This window comes from Cygnus olor, chromosome 1, assembly GCF_009769625.2.
Source record: "Cygnus olor isolate bCygOlo1 chromosome 1, bCygOlo1.pri.v2, whole genome shotgun sequence".
Classification (NCBI taxonomy): Eukaryota; Metazoa; Chordata; class Aves; order Anseriformes; family Anatidae; genus Cygnus; species Cygnus olor.
Genome location: NC_049169.1, coordinates 129,329,992 through 129,351,116, shown reverse-complemented (window position 1 = coordinate 129,351,116; position 21,125 = coordinate 129,329,992). Strand labels below are relative to the sequence as shown.

Here is a 21,125-nt window from a genome sequence, read left to right as displayed (position 1 = left end):
TTGCAATAAACCTTGTCATTACTTTGGTTGTTGATTAGTGTGTTGTAGTGGGTGCGCTATAAACATCACAAAGATGGCCTCGCCATCCCAAGTCTCTTAACCTTAGTCTTCTTTCAAAGATTTCTGTTCCTGTTTATAAGACTGATTTTGAACTCGCCTCTGTGAGGATGTTAACACGTATTGAAAGCCATTACAGCCATTGTCCTTGGCTGTAAAATATTCGTTGGCTCTAAGTACTGGAATTACCAAACCACGGACCTCTAGGGGCCTCCTTTCCCTGTCTGTTCTCACCTTCTTCCATATTTTTTTATGATGTAGAAGGGGCCAAGCAGCTTCTGCAGCTTGTGTACTCACTTCCAAGCCCAAGCAAAGCTCTAGCTCCTAACCCAAGGTATTCTCTGGGTTGGGGCCAAGGACCGAGCAAGTCAAGGCAAGAAAAAATGACCTAGTTTCTCCCTTTCTCTGCCCACATGGTTGTTCCACAGAAAAAGTAAAACATATGAAGGCAGAGTATTTTGGCCTAGAGGACTTTTTCTATATTTCCAGGGATGCTTGTGTAAAGGAGTGAGATCCCAGCAGTTAGAACTGGTACTGATCAGCCCTCTTACTGTCCTGCAAAACCATTGCCCTTTGAGAACAGGTCACAGAGTCAGCTGCGATGGGCAATTGCTTTTCTTGTCATACTTGAATGCTTCATGAAGGTTTTCTCACCACTAGGTCAATCCCATTGATTTTAAAGTTGGTGCTGTCACTTTTTCTCTCTCTCTTTTCTTTTTTTTTTTCTTTTTTTTTTTTTTTCCCCAGTAAGCTAGGAAGTCTTGCTGAGCTGACCAGTCAAGGTATTGCACTGTGATTATGGCTGTCTAAAATTGCAAAACATGAAGGATGATTAACAGGAAAGCATTGCAACAACAGAATAGTATAAAATGCCTGAAAGTTTAGGACTGAGAAAGTAATTTGCATTTTCTGATAAGAATTTGTTTTAGCATGATGATATTTCATGGCAGTGAAACACTTGGGTGAAAAGAGAGGTCCAGAATAATGGTGAAACAAAAAGAAGATACAGACAGCATGTTCTTCATTCAGAAACATTTCTGTCTGGAAAATGCAGAGAAACTAGGGCTGGTGCTTCCAGTTTCAACTGTGTACAGCTGATATGAATGAAAGAGCTATCAGTTTCTTTATGAATTCAGATTTTATGATAACAAAAATTCATGTAAGTGCTTTGATTTAAAAAGTAAAATGAAATTTAATGCAACATCAATTCCTAGTACAGGAAGGCAGTTTTACTTAACTTTGATTTCAGTTTTGAGTTAAAATGTTACTTTCTTCTATTTCTGTATTTCCAATCTGAAAACTTCTCTGACTTTTTTTTTCCCTGAGAGATTCTTTGACTGCATAAGAGACATTTATTTCCAAATTGTACATTTCCCAGTAGCTGAAGATTTGCTTCCTTGAAAATTCTTGCCTAGAATGTAGCATTGTACAAAATAAAGGATCTGGGCTTCATAACTCAAGTCAAAGATATTTTTTTAATGAGATCTTATCAACAAAAATAAGTGAATATATGAATTCTGAGATCTTTACACTGCTTATTGAAATTATTTTCACAATGTAGAATACTGTGAGAGAATGGAAGTGTCTTTATTCCCATTTTACACCTGTTAGACTGAACCAGAGAGTTAAAGCAGTTGTCTCAAGAGGCTTGTGCTGTAAAAGAAATAGAGCTGGCCCTAAAACATTTACAGAGTATCTGAATAATTGATATAATTTATGGTTTTATTAGTGGGAACCATTAAATACCAGCACCACCATCCAAAAAAAAAAAAAGGAAAAAAAAAAAAGAAAAAAAAAAAAAGCTGTTCAACATACAGTAAAAACCAGAGCAGCTATTTAAAGAAAGAAAAGGGCAAAAAAAAAAATCTTAATGTGCTTTCTGAACATGATAACGCCGAATGACACAGAGTTTCCAAACAACTATTTCTAAAAGTACTGCAAAGTAAATGGAGCCAGCGTGCTGTCAGGGTTATGGGCTTTTCAGAGAATGCTTTACAAGCTCTACCTTTAAAAAAACAACAACCAGTACTACTTTTTCATTTTATGCTTGGCAGCTTGATAATGTTAACTCTGAATTGGTAGTGTTATTGTACGCCTTGTGTTCTGTCCTGTAAGAGAAGTTATGAGAAAGGTGGTAGATACTAAGGTAACAGTACATAATACGTAGACTAGTGTGGGGTAACAAGACACCAGGTAACAAAGATGATTTACAGGCTTTATCTTACCATCACAGGCCTGTATAAAGCAGATATCTACACCTGAAATAGCCATCCATAACTCCAGACTTAGTCAAAAATGACAGATAGGCATTTTTAGAGAGTACAATTCTTTTGACTATGGTGTTGATGTCTATGTTCCACTTAGATGCATTTTGCCCCTCCCCCCCCCCCTTATTTCTTAGTATTAACTTAAAAACAAAAACACAAACAAAAAAAAAGTACATAACTTTTTTTAGTTAGGTGCAAGGAAACCTTCTCCAAAAACATGCACACATTAGTGACCATGTTTCAAAGAACTTGGATGCAGTAGTTAGGGAAGTTGGAGATAAAGCATTGTTTGATGAGGTCCTTACTGAAGCAAGCGCTGTTAGCCTTTTGGTTGGGCAGACACATCAGTTTTCATGCTAGACTGCAAACTGGGAAAAAAAAAAACATAGCTGCTAACAGTGTGTTAACTCTTTTTGGGCTTGGTGGAAGAATCTGCCAAAGCAAGGAGTGTGCCTATGTTATCACAAAGTACTCAGTTTTGCAGACCCCAGCTCCTAAGAGTGCGTCACTCAGAAGTATTTTTAACTGAAAATTAGATGTGAAAAGTTCCCTGTACAGTGCAAAGGAGAAATAAGCATCTAGGAATGAGATACATCATAGAGCCTGCTGAGTGGAGAGTTTCCTGTGGAGATAAGTGGGAAATGCTGAGGAGCTTCTAGAAAAGGGCATTTCATTGACATGTGAGATACCACAGTGAGAAGCTGAAGCATCTGGTAGGCAAGTGGTTATAGCATTCACCTGGAATGTGTAGATCAAATTCACAAGCTTTCGTGTTCATGTCCCTGAGGAAATTGTTCATCCACCTTGAAATACTCTGTGATACGGCCCTCTCAATCACTGCATGTGTTTAGGACACAGACAGGGGATGAATTCATTCCACAGGTTATCATTTACATCTGGAAAGAGGAGACTGTTCCCAGTCCCCAAGCCAATGTATTTTTATGTGTTTTCATACAAAGTGGAACAGCTTCAGCAGGGGTGGTTGGGAGGGGCTCACTTCAGAGCAGTCTGTGATCTGGTAGCTGTGGCCCTTTCCTAATTGAAGGAAGATACAGACAAAAAGTCAGCTAAAGCAGGAAGAGACCCTAAGGTCCATAGATTTTTTGTTTTGTGTATGCTTTACAGCACACACCAAGTGCTGATCTAAAAGCTGGGCACCCACCTTAAAACTTCCCTGGAAATGTGTACCAGATGAGGACCTCCTAGTCTTGGTGTAAAAGACTCACATAGTTTTCCAGGCATAGGGATGGCTAGAAAAAAAAATCTGGCTTCAGAAAACTTCATAGGCTTTTAGATTTTTAACAGCAGAATTTTGTACATACCAGGGATAGATATGCAGAAAAAAAAATGATATAAAGTGATATGAAATGAGGGGATCAGATATCACTTAGAAGTGAAATAGCACTTTTCCATATATTTATTTTGAATGTGTTTTGGAAGCAATTGCTTTCTGTCTGCGCATTTAAATCTGTGCCATGGTGTGGCAATGACTAAACAATAAAACAAGCTGCGTACCTGCCAAGTATATTGTGATCCTCTGATCCCAGCACAGCAGCCTGGATCTAAAATAATCCAGATGGCTCAGCAAGTGTGTGGATGCCATTTATGGCAGCATTGTGTCAGTGGCAGGAAGGTTAACTCAGAGTTTTCTTTATTATTTTGCCCTCACTGCTTTAAGCCCACCAGGACAGGATTTGCACAGTCAGAAATGTTGATTCCTGTGACTTCAGCTCCCTGCATTGTGCTGTCTCTGGCAGCACAGTCCAGCTGTTTATGCATGTCTAATATGTCTCCTAAGGGCGTTTGTAAAGCAAAACAAGCTGCCCCTTCGAGGAAGGTAACAAACAACCTAAACTTAGCTGCATTTTACAGAAATTACAGCGACTTGATTCCTACTGCACTTCAGCCTGTGGCACAGAGTGTCTGGGGCATCGCAGTTTTCACTGGGTTTCCCAGCTGCTCAACAAAGATGTCATTTGTAAGATTTTTCTGTCTGTGTGAGAGAAATGCATACATGTATGATATCTAACCAAAAGGCACAGGTTCACACTATCACCTTTGCCTGCTGAATGGTCCTCTTCCATCCCAGCCTGGGCACGCTGTACTGTGAACGCTGCAGTGGGCAGTGCAGTGTGGAGCTGGACTATAGCCTCAGCTGCAGAAATGTGTGTTCTCCTGATGCAGGCTGTATAACAATACTTGGCTCCTCCAAAAAGACCCTCTCGGTGTTCAGGATCTGCAAAATGGAGCTCTGTATCTTTTCTGCCATGCTTTAAATGCTAGTTCCTCCTCTTGTATTGCTTGCTGGAACACATAGTGCAGCATATTCTGTTTGATGTTAACAAAAATGTTCTACAGACTTTGAAAAATAACGCTATTTAAGCACATGGTGAACAGGAGCAAAATCTACAGAGATAGGCATGCTTCCCTTGTCACAAAATGATAGCCGTGAGCATAAGAGCCAGGACAATTTGGATAGCATGTGCAAAGTATCTTAGGGTAAGAGGGGAGTCTCCTGAGGTGGATATTGGCTCTACTAAACATGAGGTTGTTAGATGCATGACATTCTTTTCTGCTCTTTTTTCAGTCTACTGCATATTTTGACTGCACTGGATTGCTTAACCTGCAGGGTACTACTCTGACATTAAATGCCTATTGATTATAATTTTTCAGAGTTTGGGTAGAATCCATTTTTCTTAGCTTAATTCAGTTGTGTGGTGGTGCCATTTGGGATGCTTTTGGCTTTCTGAGATATCTCCAGAGGACCAGCTATCATGATACTGGAGATTTGTGCTGTCCTGGATTATCAAGTGGAGGCTAAATACCTAAGATGGTAGTACGTGATGCTTTTATTTAGACAACTGCATAAAGTCTCACGCATATATGCTGAGATCATGAGGTTCTAAGCTCCTATACACAGACGCGAAGACAAAAAAGCACTGCTAGGGTGTTATGCATCTCATCCTAAAGTAGACATCTAAAACAGCTCAGATGTATTGCATCCTAGAAGTGCCTATTCTTCATTCCTTGATTCATTTATATCAAAGGAGTTTAGGCAACTAACTCACATATATTTTGTAGACATTAAAAGTCAGATGATTATAATTCCACCCTGGATGTAATATCTGATAAACAGTAGAGACATCCTGCTGTTGCTTAATCATAAGATTTTTGCTTAAAAACTCTAAGACTACAAAGAAAGGCAGAGGCCAAATACAGCTATGGAGGACAATGTACCTTTGGTATGGATAGTGTGTAGCTCATTAATTGGCTACTATTTGGCCTGCTGTGTGGGTAATATGATAAAAATCTTGTGACATTACTATGCTTAATACATCTGATCGTATTGTGGACCTGTCATCTCAAATCAGAATAGGGTTTTGCTATAATAAAGGCATCTGGTATTTGGGTATTTCTAATGGATAATGTCTGTGAAGATTTATTTTTACTTATAAAGTTGTTGGATAAAAGTCAAGCAACTGTGATCGAACATTTAATACTACATGTATTAGTGAAGTTATATCAACCATTAGGATACAGTACCCTGAGTTTACTTTCAGGTTATAGATATCAAACGTAGACATTTAATCAATATGCTAATTGGTTCATAAAAGAGAAAAAATGGTGAAAAAAAAAAAAACAACCTTTCTAGGATGTTTTTTTCAATAGGTATTGTATTCATATTCATTCTGGTAAACTGGGATTTTGAGTTTTAAACACAATTGTATTTTGTTATACTTATCCTGATTCTTTTGCTCAGGGCTGTAGCTCATAATTTGTGTGTTCTTTGTGAACACACATATCCATGAATAGCTGGATTATTTTGTTATAAACCAACAAGGCAACAAACCAAACCCAACCAAACAAAACAAACAAACAAACAACAACAAAAAAAAAAACAACCACCTAATTGAGCAACTGGAATTCACGCTGTGCAGAAATGTGTTACTTTTTCATGTCAATATCTTCAGCTTATGAAGAAGTTTGAAACTTAATATGCTATGTCCTTTTTCTTTCTAGGTCTCCTACGTAAAAGCTATTGACATCTGGATGGCTGTGTGCCTTCTCTTTGTCTTCGCTGCATTGCTAGAATACGCAGCAGTCAACTTTGTCTCACGGCAGCACAAGGAGTTTCTGAGGCTTCGAAGAAGGCAAAGGAGACAAAACAAGGTACAGCTTGCCCTTTACTCAGGACAATTGACTTTGCCCTGACAGCATTCTTGACACACAGGTTGATTTCTCACTTCAGTTTTTGCCCTTGCAGGAGAGTCTTATTCTAAAATTTCCTTTTGAGTGCTTTACGTGTTGAGAAAGAGCGGAAAATTGGCTGGTGTGGTTATTTGCAGTTCGTGAAGATATCAATAAATGTCAATAGACTGGTCACAGACTCCAAGAATTTTATTCTCTTCTCGAAATTGCTGAAGCAGCTGCACCTTTACATATAAATTTATTAGCTATTCCAGTCTGGACTGGCATTATATTTTCTTCAAATCCCCAAATATTATGCTATTATGTGGCACTAACTAGCAGATAAGGAACAGTTGGAAGCAGTGACACAGATAGTGTACCAGTATTATTTCTTTGACATCATCCAGATGTGCTGACATCAGCATGTGCTTGAGACCTATCTTTTCTGGTGTCTTTTTATGCTAAAATGGGAAATTCTTTAGCATAGCCCACTGCAGGTGTGATCAGCAGGTTTTTTTTTTTTTTAGCAAAGAAATGCTTTTTGAGAATTATGATTATATCATTTTATACCAGTAACTGAAATGCAGAAGGGAGGCTTGTTCTTAACTTAGATGTCAGTCTAAAAATATTTTTAGGAAGTCTGTCAATCTTTCCTGTTTTTTTTTTTTTCCCCCTTTGGTGAATGAAAAGGCAAGAATATATATTAAACTGAATTTTAGTCCAGTTATGATCATTCCCATAACTATAACATCTTTATCCTTCCTGTATCTGTGCCACTGTTATCTTAGTATCAGTAGAAACTCTTGTGTTTGCTGCTGCACATGAACATTTGCTAGGCAAAGTAAATATTCACTTAAGCTGCACAAGTGTTTCAAGCTACAGATAATGGTTTCCTTATAAGAGGGATGACAACAATGGCATAGGGCATTTTTGTTTTGACAGGTCTGTCTAATAATTGTTCATTAGCTAATGTAATATTTGATGGATACTCTGGGAAGCAATCCAGTGCTGTCCTCTGGTTTAATGCTATTGTAAGATGGTTTGAGATTCCCGTTAATATTAGATTACGGGAGAGACCAGAAATGCTTGCTCATCTGCAGGCACACAAGCCAGAGGTACTGCCACTGGAAACCTCTGTTTCCAAAAACTGCATAGCAGCATCAGAAGCTGCTGAACTGGGTCTGTAAATTCAGTTTGGGTATGATGTCTTCATTAGGGGTGAACTAGTTGGCAAGCAGCCACCACTGGTAACACTATGACAGTGACATCACTTGAAAATTATGAAGTTTTGGTCCATGGCAGTCATCATTCATCTGCTGTGGGAAGGATTATTTTGGTGGCTATTAAGAGAAAGGTATTTAAAATCTAATCTCCAGAAGACACCGCCTAAGCAAGTCAGTTGATTCTATGCAAAATGGACAATGTCATAATTAAATACTGTGAAATATTCTGTTGGAGTAAGACACATCTATTTGTACAGGCTTGCTATCACTTTTCCTATGAATCTGTTTGCACAAATTTCAAAATAGAGAATAGCGATGCTGAGGCCATCTTTTTGTGAGCCATTTTCTGCATCTCTTTACCTGAGTTTGTCTCTCACAACGTTATTCTCAGTTTATTTTGTGTTGAAAGTGGTTCGTGTTGTTTTGCATGATGGTCTTCTCTAACTGAACCATTCTTCTCTTTGCGTGTTGTGTATGTATGTCATTGTGTTGCCACTGTGCTGTTCTCATTCTTGCTGACAATCTGGGGACAGGCACAGACTATGACTGTTGGGAATGAAAGCGTCGAGTCCGTGAGGCGCGTGAATGGCTTGCGGAGCAAAGAGTCATCAGCTTACGGGACAGTGAATCAGATCGGCAATTCAAGTTTGAGGGTAAAACCGTAGTGAGAAAGAGAAAGCAAGAGAGAGATCTTGTATGCACAGTGATGTCATAAATCAGCAGAATGGATGATTTTCATGGCATCACTAGTAACCTCTTGTGTTCTCTTTGCTAAATGTCCCCACAAAATATACAGTACTGTCCCCAGCATGAACAGCAGTTTCATGTTGCACGTTCTTGTGACCCTTCCTTATGCTTGCTTTTTTTCCCACAGTTGGGTTGTGCAATTCCCTTTCCAAACCTAAGCAAAGTGCATGTATATTCTGAAGGCTAACCCTGTTTAACCTGGGGGGGGAGAGGAGCTGTGGGGTGGGGATGGCTGGGGGAGGGAGGGAGACCATGAAGCAGGAGCATAAGGAATGCCTTGAGACAGAAAACCTCACACTGTGTCATCTTTCAGATGAGTGCAGTCCAACCAAACTAGGTATGTATAATGAAATACATTTTTACTGGTGCGGTATTTATTCCTGAACTGTCAGCCTGCACTGTTCCTTCTCATCTTGTCCTAAACCTTGTTTAGTGGAGTATGAATAGCTGTGAACCAAAAAATGTATTTCATTGGTTTCTTTTTACTTGTTTGGAGAAGAACCTTGGGGCTGAAATCTTTTACACAGTGTGATGTGTAGCAGATCTGAAGCAATACAATACCAGCTGATAGATCCAGATTATGGGTGAGTTGTGGAAGTAATAAAATCAGTGATGGAGAGAGAAACGAGCTTAGTGTGCAGCTCACTGCTTGCTACGGGTTCATTCGTTTAAATAAAATGGGTCTAGAATTTAAATCTTTCAGGACCTGGTTTTCTGAAACAAAACAAAACAAAACAAAACAAAGCAAAAAAAATTGCCTGAACAGCTTTTAAGCTGTAATGGGCCTCTTACTTTGATCAAGGTCCGTAAAGTTATTTGATTATAAGATGCATATGATTTCAGTGGATTTTGTACACTGTAAAGGGAATTACTGGCTTTCCAAATCAAAACAAAAAACATTGCTCCTGTTACACAGCAAAATTAGGATAGAGGACTTGCAAAGTAATAAATTGTTCTCTTAAAGAGCTACAGTATCAAACAGTAGAAGAGAGCCTTCATTTCTGCATTTTTTCTGCTGTAGAAATAGTCATATTTACACACATACAGAAATGAATACAAAAATATTTTTTTTAGTGTCTCCTAGAAGATATGATCAGTAGTACTGTGCTGCCAGCGGAAAGCTGGTGTCATACATCTACAAAGCCAGTCCAAGTAAGTACGCAGTGCTGTGTATTTTATCAGTCACTTAGTACAAGTAGCCCAGCTAAGGTTCGCATAAGACCCAGATACCCTCTGCCTAAGGGAAGCTTGCAGAAATCTCTCTTCTGTTTTTTAATATTGATATTATATATACATCCAGGACTGTACAAAGAGGGACTATATCTCTCTAGTTTTCTTTCTGTTTTTGTTCTTGTTTTTGTTTTTGCTTGTTTGTTTGTTTTTGCTGTAAAGCCCTAAGACCTGAAGCTGCATTGGAGTTGATTTCCCCTAGAGAACACCCAACACTGCTCTAGCTGGGTGAACACAGGATATGCATCAAGATGGAGGTTTCTGGAGCAGTGCTGCCATAGCAGCTCTGTACTTTCCTGCTCAAGAAAAGGACACTTATGTGTACAGGGGAACATAGCCTGTGGTGCCACAAGAAGCCTCACAAGCAGGGAGCTTGGCTCGCTGACGTATTGCTCGCTGAACTAAGGGCTTATGGTGAATGCAAACGTAAAACTCACAGGCAAGTGACTGTGACATGGTCAAGAAGAGAGAGTGGAAGAGAGGGTGATTGAATATTTATACTGCATCATTCAGTGCTAATTTGAAAAAATAAGGACCAAGCCATGCCTGAGCAAGATTCCTAGATTAAGCAGCTATATCTACAAAACAAGACTCTTCACGGTTTTGTAAGCCTACACCTCTATCACTGCTTTTGTTCTTGCTACTTCTGTGTCTTGTTCCTCTTAGTGCTGCAACCCTCAGAGCATTGTACAAAAGCACAACAAAACTGAGCCTGTCAAATCTCTGAAACCAGAAGTCAGGCTGGTTAATGTTTCTCTAGGAAAGCTTAGGCTGCATTGTTGATGTACAAGAAATTGTATTTACAGCTGAACCACTGTCCTGTCACTGTATTAGAAAAGATTGCACTGTCAGGACCAGTTGCCACCTTCCATACAGAATAAAACCCTATGTCCTTTGCTACTCAGACCTGCAACCTGTCTGTGCCCCCCGAGCAGTTTCTGTTGGAGGAAATATTCAATGTTTATCCTAAACATTTGTGTAGTCTTCCTGCTCGCAGTGAAATACATCCAACAGTAACTACATTTCACTGATGAGAGAAATGGCTTTTATTTACTATGTATGATACCACTTTTTGTATATATAGTGTATATGCTACAGAAGCCATGAGTCTGAAGGCACTGAAGATGTAGTAGTTTCATTACATTAAAATCTAAATTTTCTTAGTGCCAGATCACCTGAAAGAAAACAACTGATTTTTAAAATATGATTTGTAATAATCAAACAAGATTTGCTTATTTTCCAAAATGACAGTTTTCCAGGAAAACAACTCTGTTTACATGGATTTAATCATCCCTTTTTGAAAACTGTAATTATTATGTTATATGTTCAGTAGTAAAAATGAGTCACAGTACACTAGTATTCTTACCAGCATCTCAAAGATGACTTCCTAAATTATACCATGACCAAGAGTAGAGGTTAAGTCTGGGACTGTTAGTGTTAAAATCAATACTTTGTAGCTTGAACAAAAAACTGTGCAGCTGGAGGCTGTGACAGACTTTAATCCCATGTGCAGGGAACACAGAGCAATACAAATAACAGTGCTGCAGCCAGCAGGGCTCAGATGCATGCAGATTAGCAGAGGGAGGCACAAATGGTGTTTTCGAATGACAGAGCTGGGACTGAGACTCAGTGGTTACAGCAGCAAAGGATAACTCCGCTAAGCAGAGGTGGCAGCAGCTGGCCGAGCAGTCCAGAGAACTGCTGATCTCTGGATGGAACTGCCAGTGGGCAGGCAGGTATCCTGAACAAAACCATTGAAACTGTCAAGGTGATCAAATATTTCCATCTTCAAAAAGGGGTGGCGCGCACTGAGCAGCAAAGACCATCTCTGCCATTTTAATCATATCGAAATCCCTCCATCAGACCCCCAGTAAATTTTCTAAGCTTTCCTAGACTTGCCAGTTGAAAAAATCACTGCCTTTATCCTGACTTGGCCTTTAAAGCACTTGCTACTACTGTCCCCAATGGAAATTTTTGTCCACTAGCATCTGTGTGTACAGCACTCAGTGGGATAACGTGCAGGGTTTGCGTTATGTAAGATGCCGCATCATGTGAATAATGGAAGTGCTCAAGGAAAGCCCTCTTTGCTGTGCTATTTTTGGTACTCAGAGAGCAAGCTCTAGCACATGAGCTTCATTGTGAAAAATAGGAATCTGAGTCTGAATGGCTTTTTCTCTCTGACATCTTGCTTACTTAGCGGATTAAAGAGTGGGTAGCTTCTGCTGTAGATAAACATGCTCAAGATATTGTGGTTATTTTCCTTCTCCAGGGCAATTGCATTAGCACTGTAATGTAATTGTGCAGAAAAATTCTAGCAGAAGATAAATACACCAAAATGATCATTATCTTGAAGTAGTAGTCCCGTGTACAACCACACAGAACCAGTTAAACAATAGGCACAATATATTTCAACATGTTGCTGTTTCTCCATGCAACTTCATCTGAATGTCCTTGTTCATCTTTGTTTGTGAGCATGAATAGACTAGCATTGGCCCTAGTTAACATCAAAGTATCTTTATTATTTATTAAATGGGTTTACTATAGTGAGCTTAAACATTTAAATTCACAATTAAAGCATTGTTTCAAACTAGAAAAATATCGTTACAGAAATTCTTAGTCTATCTCTAGACAGAAGCCTGAAGAGTGACAAGAGTCCTAAAAGACAGAGTAACCTGTAGGAAACGAAGATGTTCAGCCAAGGGGGGGTGGTATACAAGCAATGGATCAAAAAAATTTAGTAATACCAATGTGTTCAGAAGATTTTCCAGTGAAAAGCAAGCATAGACAAAGAAACAGTGGAATAGAGATTTTTTTTAATTAGTTTTTTTTATAAGGAACTGTTTACAAGTGTTGTGAAAAATAGTACTAAAGTTTTTGTTGCAATATTGTAAGAAGCTAGGAAAACTTAAAATAATTGTGTCTGTGATTAATGTGTATTATAGCTTCAAACACTATGTGATGATGGACTTTTTTTATGTATTTCACTTGAAATCAAGAAACAGAAGAGAAAAAGGACAGTTATATTTCCAAAGAGAGAATTCTGAAACCCAAATAATAATAAAAAAGGACAATTAACCGTTCTGTAACTAAAGGCAGACTAATTTATGGAATACATAATACTAGTTTCTGAGAAACGCCTCCAGGTATCAAGTCACAAATATCTAAGCATTTATAAAAGCTGGTAGAGTTCAAATATACAAGCTGAAGTAACGTAACCAAGTACCAGAGCAGAGACAGAGCCAAGTGGACAAAATCAGGAGAACAAAATCCATAGTTCTGTGAAAAATATAAGTGAAAAGGAGGACTGGAAAAAAAAGCCTAGTGTAGAGGTAGTGAAATCCAGAGAAGTAGAGAACTAATGGGAGGCTGATAAGACTGCAAAATGGCAAATATTAATATTCACTGAAATGATCAGAAAGGTGCAACATGGAGTATCCCGTGGGAGATAATTGCACCATAGGGACCAAGCTGTGCTCCAAAACACCAGCCAGGACATGATGCAGTATAATGAATCACATTGGCCAGCTTGCAACTACCCTAGCACATTAATCGTTAACATTAAGTAAGATATGAACAGGATGTAAGTGGCACAGAACGTAGAAGCTTAAAGGAGCTGCTGAACAATAAAAACCACAAAATTTCAGATCTACAGCTATGAAACAGCAGTATGCTGTGCCACCTGGGAAAGGTAGGACTGCAAAAGCCTGAACATGTACCTGATAGAGTTTTTTTGTTTGCTCGGTAGTGTTACTCTTGCTTTAGAAGCTCCAAGTCCCCTCTTGTACCTACCCAGCATGCAGTGGCTGAAAGGACCAGCTCTGAACCGACAAGCCTTGAGGACTGAAGTTTGCACTTCACTTGAGTGAGTTTGTCCTGGTAGTTACTCATGAACAGCAGGAAATACACCAGAAATGAACTCTGCAGTTTTCCAGCTCATGAAAGGTACTCTCCAGCTGGGTGCAAATGTCTCATTTTTTACTATACCTAGGGGAGATTGCAAACTGAAAATAGGGCAGAGAAAGCTAAAAAGAGCCAGGAAGCAGTGTTCTTATTTTTGATGCTTTAAAGCACAAAAAAATAGCTTTTCAAGAACCACCTGACACAGGCACAAACTTGAGTTTTCCAGATTATTTTAGAAAAGGTGGTTCTTTCATTGGATGCATTCTGACCTATCTTATTTAATAAAAAAATCCAGTGGAAAAAAAAATGTTGAATACACATTTCATGATCAAAAATGAAGAAGGAAGTCTGCAGGAGGGAGTACACTTAACCTAAATTGTCCCTGACCAAGTGTCCAAAAAGAGAATGAAAATACGTTGCAGTCTCAAGACTTTGGCTTAGGCTGCGCAAGGTGTCAAGGAAAAAAACTTTGTCCCATGTTGGCTCCTTTGTTTATCCCATTGTAGATATCTTATCTTTACTCTTTTCCTGCCCAGAATCAGGATCCAACAAAGCCCTGATCTCAGGGTTTCTCACTGCAGGTGAGAAATGGGAGAGTGAAGACATCTAGGAGGAGGACAGTTTCTGATCCTTTGTCGATCACAACACTTCTTATCAGTTCTGAGTTCTGTCCTAAGCTTCATATCCAACAGACGAGTATTCCAGCATGAATAAGCACAAACTAGTGTTTCTGCAAGAGAATGAAAGTGTGACACTGTTGTAGCCAAGCATAATACAGGCTAAGTATATCAGCATTGCTGTATCAGTGTATTTCTACCCAGACTTGCAACTGTGCTTGTTCTGCCCATCTCAAGAGGATAGCACACCCGTTGTATCAAATTACATGGTAAATTGGTGAGATGGGCAAGTGTTCAGTAAGATCCATGAAATGCATATTTACATCTGACCCAATTAATCCCATTCTCCACAGGGGATGGAAGCTGTTATTTGAATGTAATTAATTGTGAAGCATTCTGTAATGATGTTGTCCAAATGACATTGTGCAAAACCAAATTGTATTAACTATACTTTTGAAACCTCGTTGTGTCTCAAGGTCTGAAAAACTTCATGGGTTCCAGTAAAATCCAGTTTTTATAGTACTTTTAAAAAAGCAGTGTTGCAGTAATTTCTTTCTTTCTCTCACTCATTTTTTTTCCCCCAAAGGGAAAACAGCACTGTTTTGTTTTTCCTTTTCATGTTACTAATCATTGCTTATAGCAAACTGATGGGTCAGAGACTGATTCTTGAGACCTTTAGTTTGATTTAATAATCAGAGATGTTTATTTCACCTGATCCACTGCTAGAGAAAGACGTTAGTGTAAATATGGATTTCTTTCTTATTACTTTATTTATTATTATTATTGGTGATAGCAAATTGGCAATTGGCCAACTGGGAGTAGGTTGTAGGGAATGAGATTTTTTTTTGCTACAACAGGAGGAAGGGGCTAGGATGAGTTACACTCGGAGGAATAAACACCTTGAAGCTCCACATATTCTGAGGGCTTGCTACTGAGTCTTCCCAGAGTCCTCTCCCATTTCAAACTGGAAGCATCTGAAAACTTGCCAAGGTCAGCCACAGGTCACTAACCCACTTCCATTCTCTGTGACTTGGGCTCTTCTCATGGCATCTCAGAGCTGGCACAGCCCTGGGTCTGCTCACCCAACACTTCTGTACTCCAACAGGATCAATGCCGAGAAGGACTGGTGGTGTTCTTACTATTGGTAAGCTCAGTTTCCAGTGGTTGGTTGGGTGTTACTGGCAGAATAAGTGTGCCGGAGTGTTTTTAGCTCTTTCCAAACAGATTGGAAAGGTCAGAAAAGGCTGCTGTGGTTACCTAAACACGTGGACTAAGAGAAACCCAGAATCATGCCTGCGAATTTCTGCATCAAGCTTGTAACATCTGCTTGAGATGTTGCATAGCTCTTTGAATCATTAAACTTCTAACCCGTGTGTATAATTTCTCACACAGACAGTGTGCGTGCATTTGTACACACACACATATAATCCACTTGCGTAAGTGTAGGTTATTCTAGTGAGGTGCCAAGGTTTTGATTTCTCTGTGATATTATGACAAGACTCTGAGGTGACAGGAAATCTTTATTTTGATGCCTCATCTCACTTTCTTCAACTGATTCTACATAAAGTTTTCTGAGGTGATTCTTTCTGTTAGTCACATGGAAGTGCTCTGCCTAGGACTGACTCATTCATTTTTCTGTTAAGCCTTCCCAAACATGCTGGTAGTGGAGTCTTGCCTTCAGGTGCTCTGTAATCTTCATCTGCCAAAAGAATAGCTAATTAAGAGTGGGGATCATAAACCCTGTTCATTAGAGGTTGTCTGAGTTGCACAAACATGAGTTCTTATACTCCATTATAGGAAAGCAAGTTGTACATTGCCTCTTCAGGATGCAGCCTCACATTGGTACCTGCATGGAGCAGCCCTGATGCTCTCTAGCACAAACTCTCCAAAAAAATGTATCTATCTATTAACTGTCTGTTAACTTGTGTCAGCTTCCTTTTTCATTTCCACGGAGGTCTCGCTCTTCTAATATGTTTTGTCTTGGTTGTCATATTGACAGGCAAGAGCTGTGCAACAGATATTTCTGCAAAAAACAAGGTTTTGGCACATTTACAGTCTTGATGTTTTGCAAAGCATTGTGTAAAATTAAACACTAAGTCTCCTTGTTTGCTCCATCTGCAGAATTGTAGGCCTTTTTTTTTTTTTCTTTTTTTTTTCTGTTCTGAGCATGGAAGGCAAGGGAAATTATAGAAAGTCTAATTGAGTGTGACGCCATTACAGGCTGATGAAATGAAGACAACTTGTCCTTCACGAGATGCTCTTTTACAGCCTTTGGTGCCTTCTGTCCTGAAGACATACTGCTAGGTCCTAACGCTATTTTTTTTTTCATTGTAACGCACCTAGTTAGATTAATTAGGATGTATTTGGGTATTACCATGTGTTTCACTGCATGTGCAGCATGAATGCTAATACTACACAAGTAGTCTGTCCAGACTATGACAGGTTGATGACCTTGCCACTGTCATAGGAACTCCCATGTGAAACTCAGGGGGACATTCTTGCGTTCACAGATATTTACACCAGTGAGTTGGTACTCAAGTCTTCAGAAAATTACTTTGTGCTCTTGCTCATTGATTCTTCAGTCCTATCAATAGGCTATGTAGTTATTTCCTATAAACTTCCAGTGGCTCTCAGAAAAGACAATTACCTTTCATGTAAGTTTTGCAAGCTCCTGCCCCATCCTTTATAGAGCAGCAGTGGCAAATTAGGCAGGTATTTAACTGCAGTTTGCTTATTAGACCATAAAGTCAGCCAATATTCTAGCAGACAGGTCATTCCATGGGCATTTGTGTGTGTAAGTGTTCATGTCTAAGGTGAAAAAGCAGAGGAGGCACAACATATTTTAGACATTGTTCTCCCTACATTACCTTTTGATTGTGATTTCCAGAGAGGTCACCAGATCTCATTTGTGCTTGTCTGCCTAGTAATTGTCAATTTCCCCCAGGCCCTCACATACTGGCATGTCCTGCCATGCCTGGGCTTCAGGTTTTCTGAATTTATTAATTCTAGTTCTCCTTCTGAGCCTTTTATGTTTGGATATCACGCTTCTCACTCCAGGTGGCCTCACCAATGTTTCTAGTAATGATTTGCCTAACAAAACTAAAGGGGATTAGTCATTTCTTGATTTTCACGCTGTCTTCAGAATTATCACTCTATATAGCTACTTTTTTTTTTTTTTAGTTACTTCTCAACTCTTGCCTAACAGCCTAACAAGAATTAGCTTAGTTGCTCTCCCTACCCAGTTTGCAAATAGGCTTTCTGCCTTTTCAGCATATTCAACATGTTCTTCGCTGTAGCATTTGTTTTCAGCTTAAACTTTCTACCTGGCAATAGTCAAGTCTTTCAGCGCAGACCCCATAAAAGTGGATTTCCTCTCAGTTTTCTGAATGAGATTTATGAATTACTGAAACACTTTTTGTAAACTTGCTCTGAGATGTTCATATCAGCTCCTCAGCATTTGTGCAACTAGGAGTTCACGTGCCCTTTGGAGCAGCCAGAATTGTGTGAAGTGAAAAGGGTGTTGGCAGTGGAGAAGGATCTTGTACAAGGTTATTGAAGGAATAGAAATAACCAAAGCCATGTGTTAGATGAAAGCAAACAGGGTGACTAATGACTTTGCAAATTGTAATGCATATTCACAGGGTACATTTGGCATTTGTCATGAAAAAAGTAAGGCTGAGCTCAGTGACTGTGTCTGCAAGGAGAGCAGGGCTGAAAGAAAAAGGAGGAGAGTTAGTTTTGTGAGGCATTTTTGGTATTTGTACTTTCTTTCCTCATCTGATGTATTTATGTTTGTACAATGATGCGAATAAAAGCAGGAACATTTCAACACACTTAAGGAGTTCAGCATAAGCTAGCTTCATCCTGCTATCCTGCATTTCTCAGATGGTGGTTGGGGGACTATTTGTCATCCTTAACCCATCCAAGGAAGTACGCAAAAACAATGGGGAAAAACAAGATTATTTGCTCCCATAATTAAAAACAAAACAAAACAACAACAACAACAAAAAAAACATATCATGTAACACTAAGCCAGTTCTGCTGTGCTATATCTTCACCTTTTATGTGGCTTCAGATCCTACAGAAAAGCAATTGATTAGTTAGCTGTTGCAGTTCTTTTTTTTTAAAAGTTTTTGAGTACTGTCATTTTGTTCCTTATTTTGGAGATGTCCTAGATTTGTCTGTCATGAACTACAGTGGAGTCAGTTCTGTATTTGCCGCTAATGGGTTAGTCTTTTGTTATTCTGCCTTTACTGTTACCTGTGCTGGGTGCTCATGTGGAGGATGTATAAACTGTACTTTTTCGTAGTGAGCTACACAGGAGTATGAAAGAGAATAATAAAAAGTAGAAAAAGGGTAGTTTTTGCAGGCACAGAAAATGTTGTCTTGCTCCCTAGCTGTAAATAAAGACTTTTTTTTTTCAAGTTTGCACGAAGGATGCTTTTTTTTCCCCAAGTACACAACAGCTCTTTTAAGATGCTCTGGTGCTGAATGCTCCTGTTCTTTTATTACTTCTAGATACTGGTGATGCTTACTTGTGTTGTGTGTTTCTTATTTGCTTTTTGATCTTTGTTCACTTTCCCTTGTGGCTTATGTTGTGTTATTTTGTTGTAAAAATAATCTTTTTTTTTTTTTTTTTCAACTGACATATGCAGACTGATGATTTCATCACGCTTTGTTCAGTTATTGCTTTTCCCCTTTTTTTTATGAGTTATCTGGTAGGCATTTATAGCTAGGGTTGAATATCAGACTTGTATCATGACATGATTGTTTTTATCTTACACTGGTTTTGAGCTTAAAAGCTGTTATTTCCTGAATATTTTTCCAACCCCATATGATGCTAATAGATGGTTTTATTGCATGCAGAATCTCAGCCAGTGCTCTCAGTCTCCCTTTCTTCCTGTCACTGCCTCTGCAGTATGTTTCTTGCTGCCCATCCCAACTCTCATGAGTCTGTCAAATACCTACCTCCTTCAGCTAAGAAACAAGAACCAAGCTCTCCTGTGGTATTATTCAGCAGAGGGGAGATAGAAAAGCATTTTGGGGGGCATACCGTTCCTTACCTCTTGTGCAAGCTGCAGGCTGCCTTAGCCGGAGGCAGATACCTGTAATCCCAAGGTGGGTTATCTCAGGGTGATTGGCAGGCTGTGGTGCAACGTGAATTTCTACTTTTCTTTCCCACAAGTCCTCCTCTCTTGTCTTCCATATCAAAGTGAAGATGTCTTGGGAACTGGTACCAGATTCATATGAACCCAGGGATCTTTTTTACTAGCAGCTTTCGAAGTAAAGAGGCTTAGGCTTTAGCCTCTTTGCGTGTTTTAAATATGCAAACAGCATTACAATGTTGAGGAAGCTGCCTGTCCTGGCCAGTTATTGATTCCTTTTCCATTCCTCATATTACAAACACAGAATCAGAGGCTCACAGAAGACAGGACCAGAAGGGTCCTTGAGAGCCAGCTGGCACTGCCAGCAACAGGCAGCACACTGGGAGATTTACAGTGGCTGATAATATTAATCAGTGCTCTTAAACAGTTCCTTCTGTAACATGCCCAATATATCAGGAGGGAGTTTAAGAGAGATTTGTGAGGGATTGCTCCTCAGGGAGACTGTGAGCTGAATTATGTCTCTTTGTGGATGTGCTGACCTGTAGCTGAGTATTTCTGATTTACACCCTGTAATTCTCCTTGACTCACAAGCACTCCTGGAACAAAGGTCAGTAAAAAGGACTCTGAACAATTATTTACCCTTCTGGACAGCAATAGCAATAGGCTCTTTCTGTCCCAAGGCTCTGCAGTTCCCCTTCCTCGGCAGCAGTCCAGGTTACACAGCTGCTGATACACTGCTGAAATACAGCTACATGAGTTCATATTCTGTAACTTGTGCTGATCTCCTGCTAAGCTGCCTGCTTTCTGAGTCTCTGCTCTCATCCTTTCTTAACCCTGAGAACTGCCCTTCATCCTCTAGCCCCCTTTAGAGGTCACTCGTAATTTTAACTTCCGCCTGGACGGAGGAAACAATTTTTCAAAATACATAGAAGAAGAGACAAGATTAATTTAATACTTATTTTGACAGTGATATAAAACTAATAAATGCATGATGCAGTCTAAAAGCAACTTGCCTGTGCAATTAGCTTAGTAATCAGACATAGAAAAACTACGGAAGAAGAGCAGAGCTAGGGATTAAGGTGCATAACAATTTTATTTATTTAAGAGAAAAGCACACAGAATTTTAATTAAGGTCAGGAGATTTTACATTTACTGCAAGTACTTGTGGATTGCTAACGTGACAACTGGGTTTTGACAAGGGAGGACCATACAAGCCAAGACTTGAAAACTGGTAGGTAGGAATACAATGACTATTTCATTTTGGGCCTGGCAAGAGAAGATGCGTCGGAAATGAATACATGACAAGTGGGGAGTATTGGATTTCTGTATGAGGAGTTGACAAGTCAGAGAAGCAGCAGCCATATATTATCTGTGATGGCAAAAAGATCACATCAATTATGACCTTTGAAGCAACAGGAAAACTGAATGCAACATCATATTGTGATGATCTAAGAGAAAGCTGTCTTTCTTTTTTTCTCCCTGGTTATATATAGCTGTTAGAGAGGGCCCTGCTGAGCAGAAAATGGAACATATGATCAAGGGCAGTCCAGTGAGTCAATTTACTGACTAATACTGTAGATTATCATGTCAAATATATAGCAACAGCATTATGAACAATAACAAAGCCTAGATTATTTCTTTCCCTGTAAATTGAAATGAAGATGTGATTGGAATTGTCACACCTTGGATATATGAGCCAGATTCTCTTAATCACCCAAAACAAATTGCCTTATTCTTTATATTGATGTTTATTTTAGGAGCCAGTCCAAGACTGGCAAGCTGAAACCATCT

General features: G+C 39.2%; 1 protein-coding gene across 6 annotated transcripts in view; it reads left to right on the top strand.

Annotated features, from left to right (window-relative positions):
- GLRA2 (glycine receptor alpha 2) overlaps positions 1 to 21,125 on the top strand; it is a 130,188-nt gene that overhangs the window by 94,464 nt on the left and 14,599 nt on the right. For 4 of the 6 annotated variants that reach the window (XM_040533194.1, XM_040533219.1, XM_040533185.1 and 1 more), the window contains exons 8-9: positions 6,345 to 6,494; positions 8,269 to 8,388. In XM_040533194.1, coding sequence (XP_040389128.1) covers positions 6,345 to 6,494; positions 8,269 to 8,388 — 270 coding nt within the window. The remainder of the gene's footprint in view (positions 1 to 6,344; positions 6,495 to 8,268; positions 8,389 to 21,125) is intronic. The other 2 variants (XM_040533214.1, XM_040533202.1) reach the window with 1 other exon arrangement.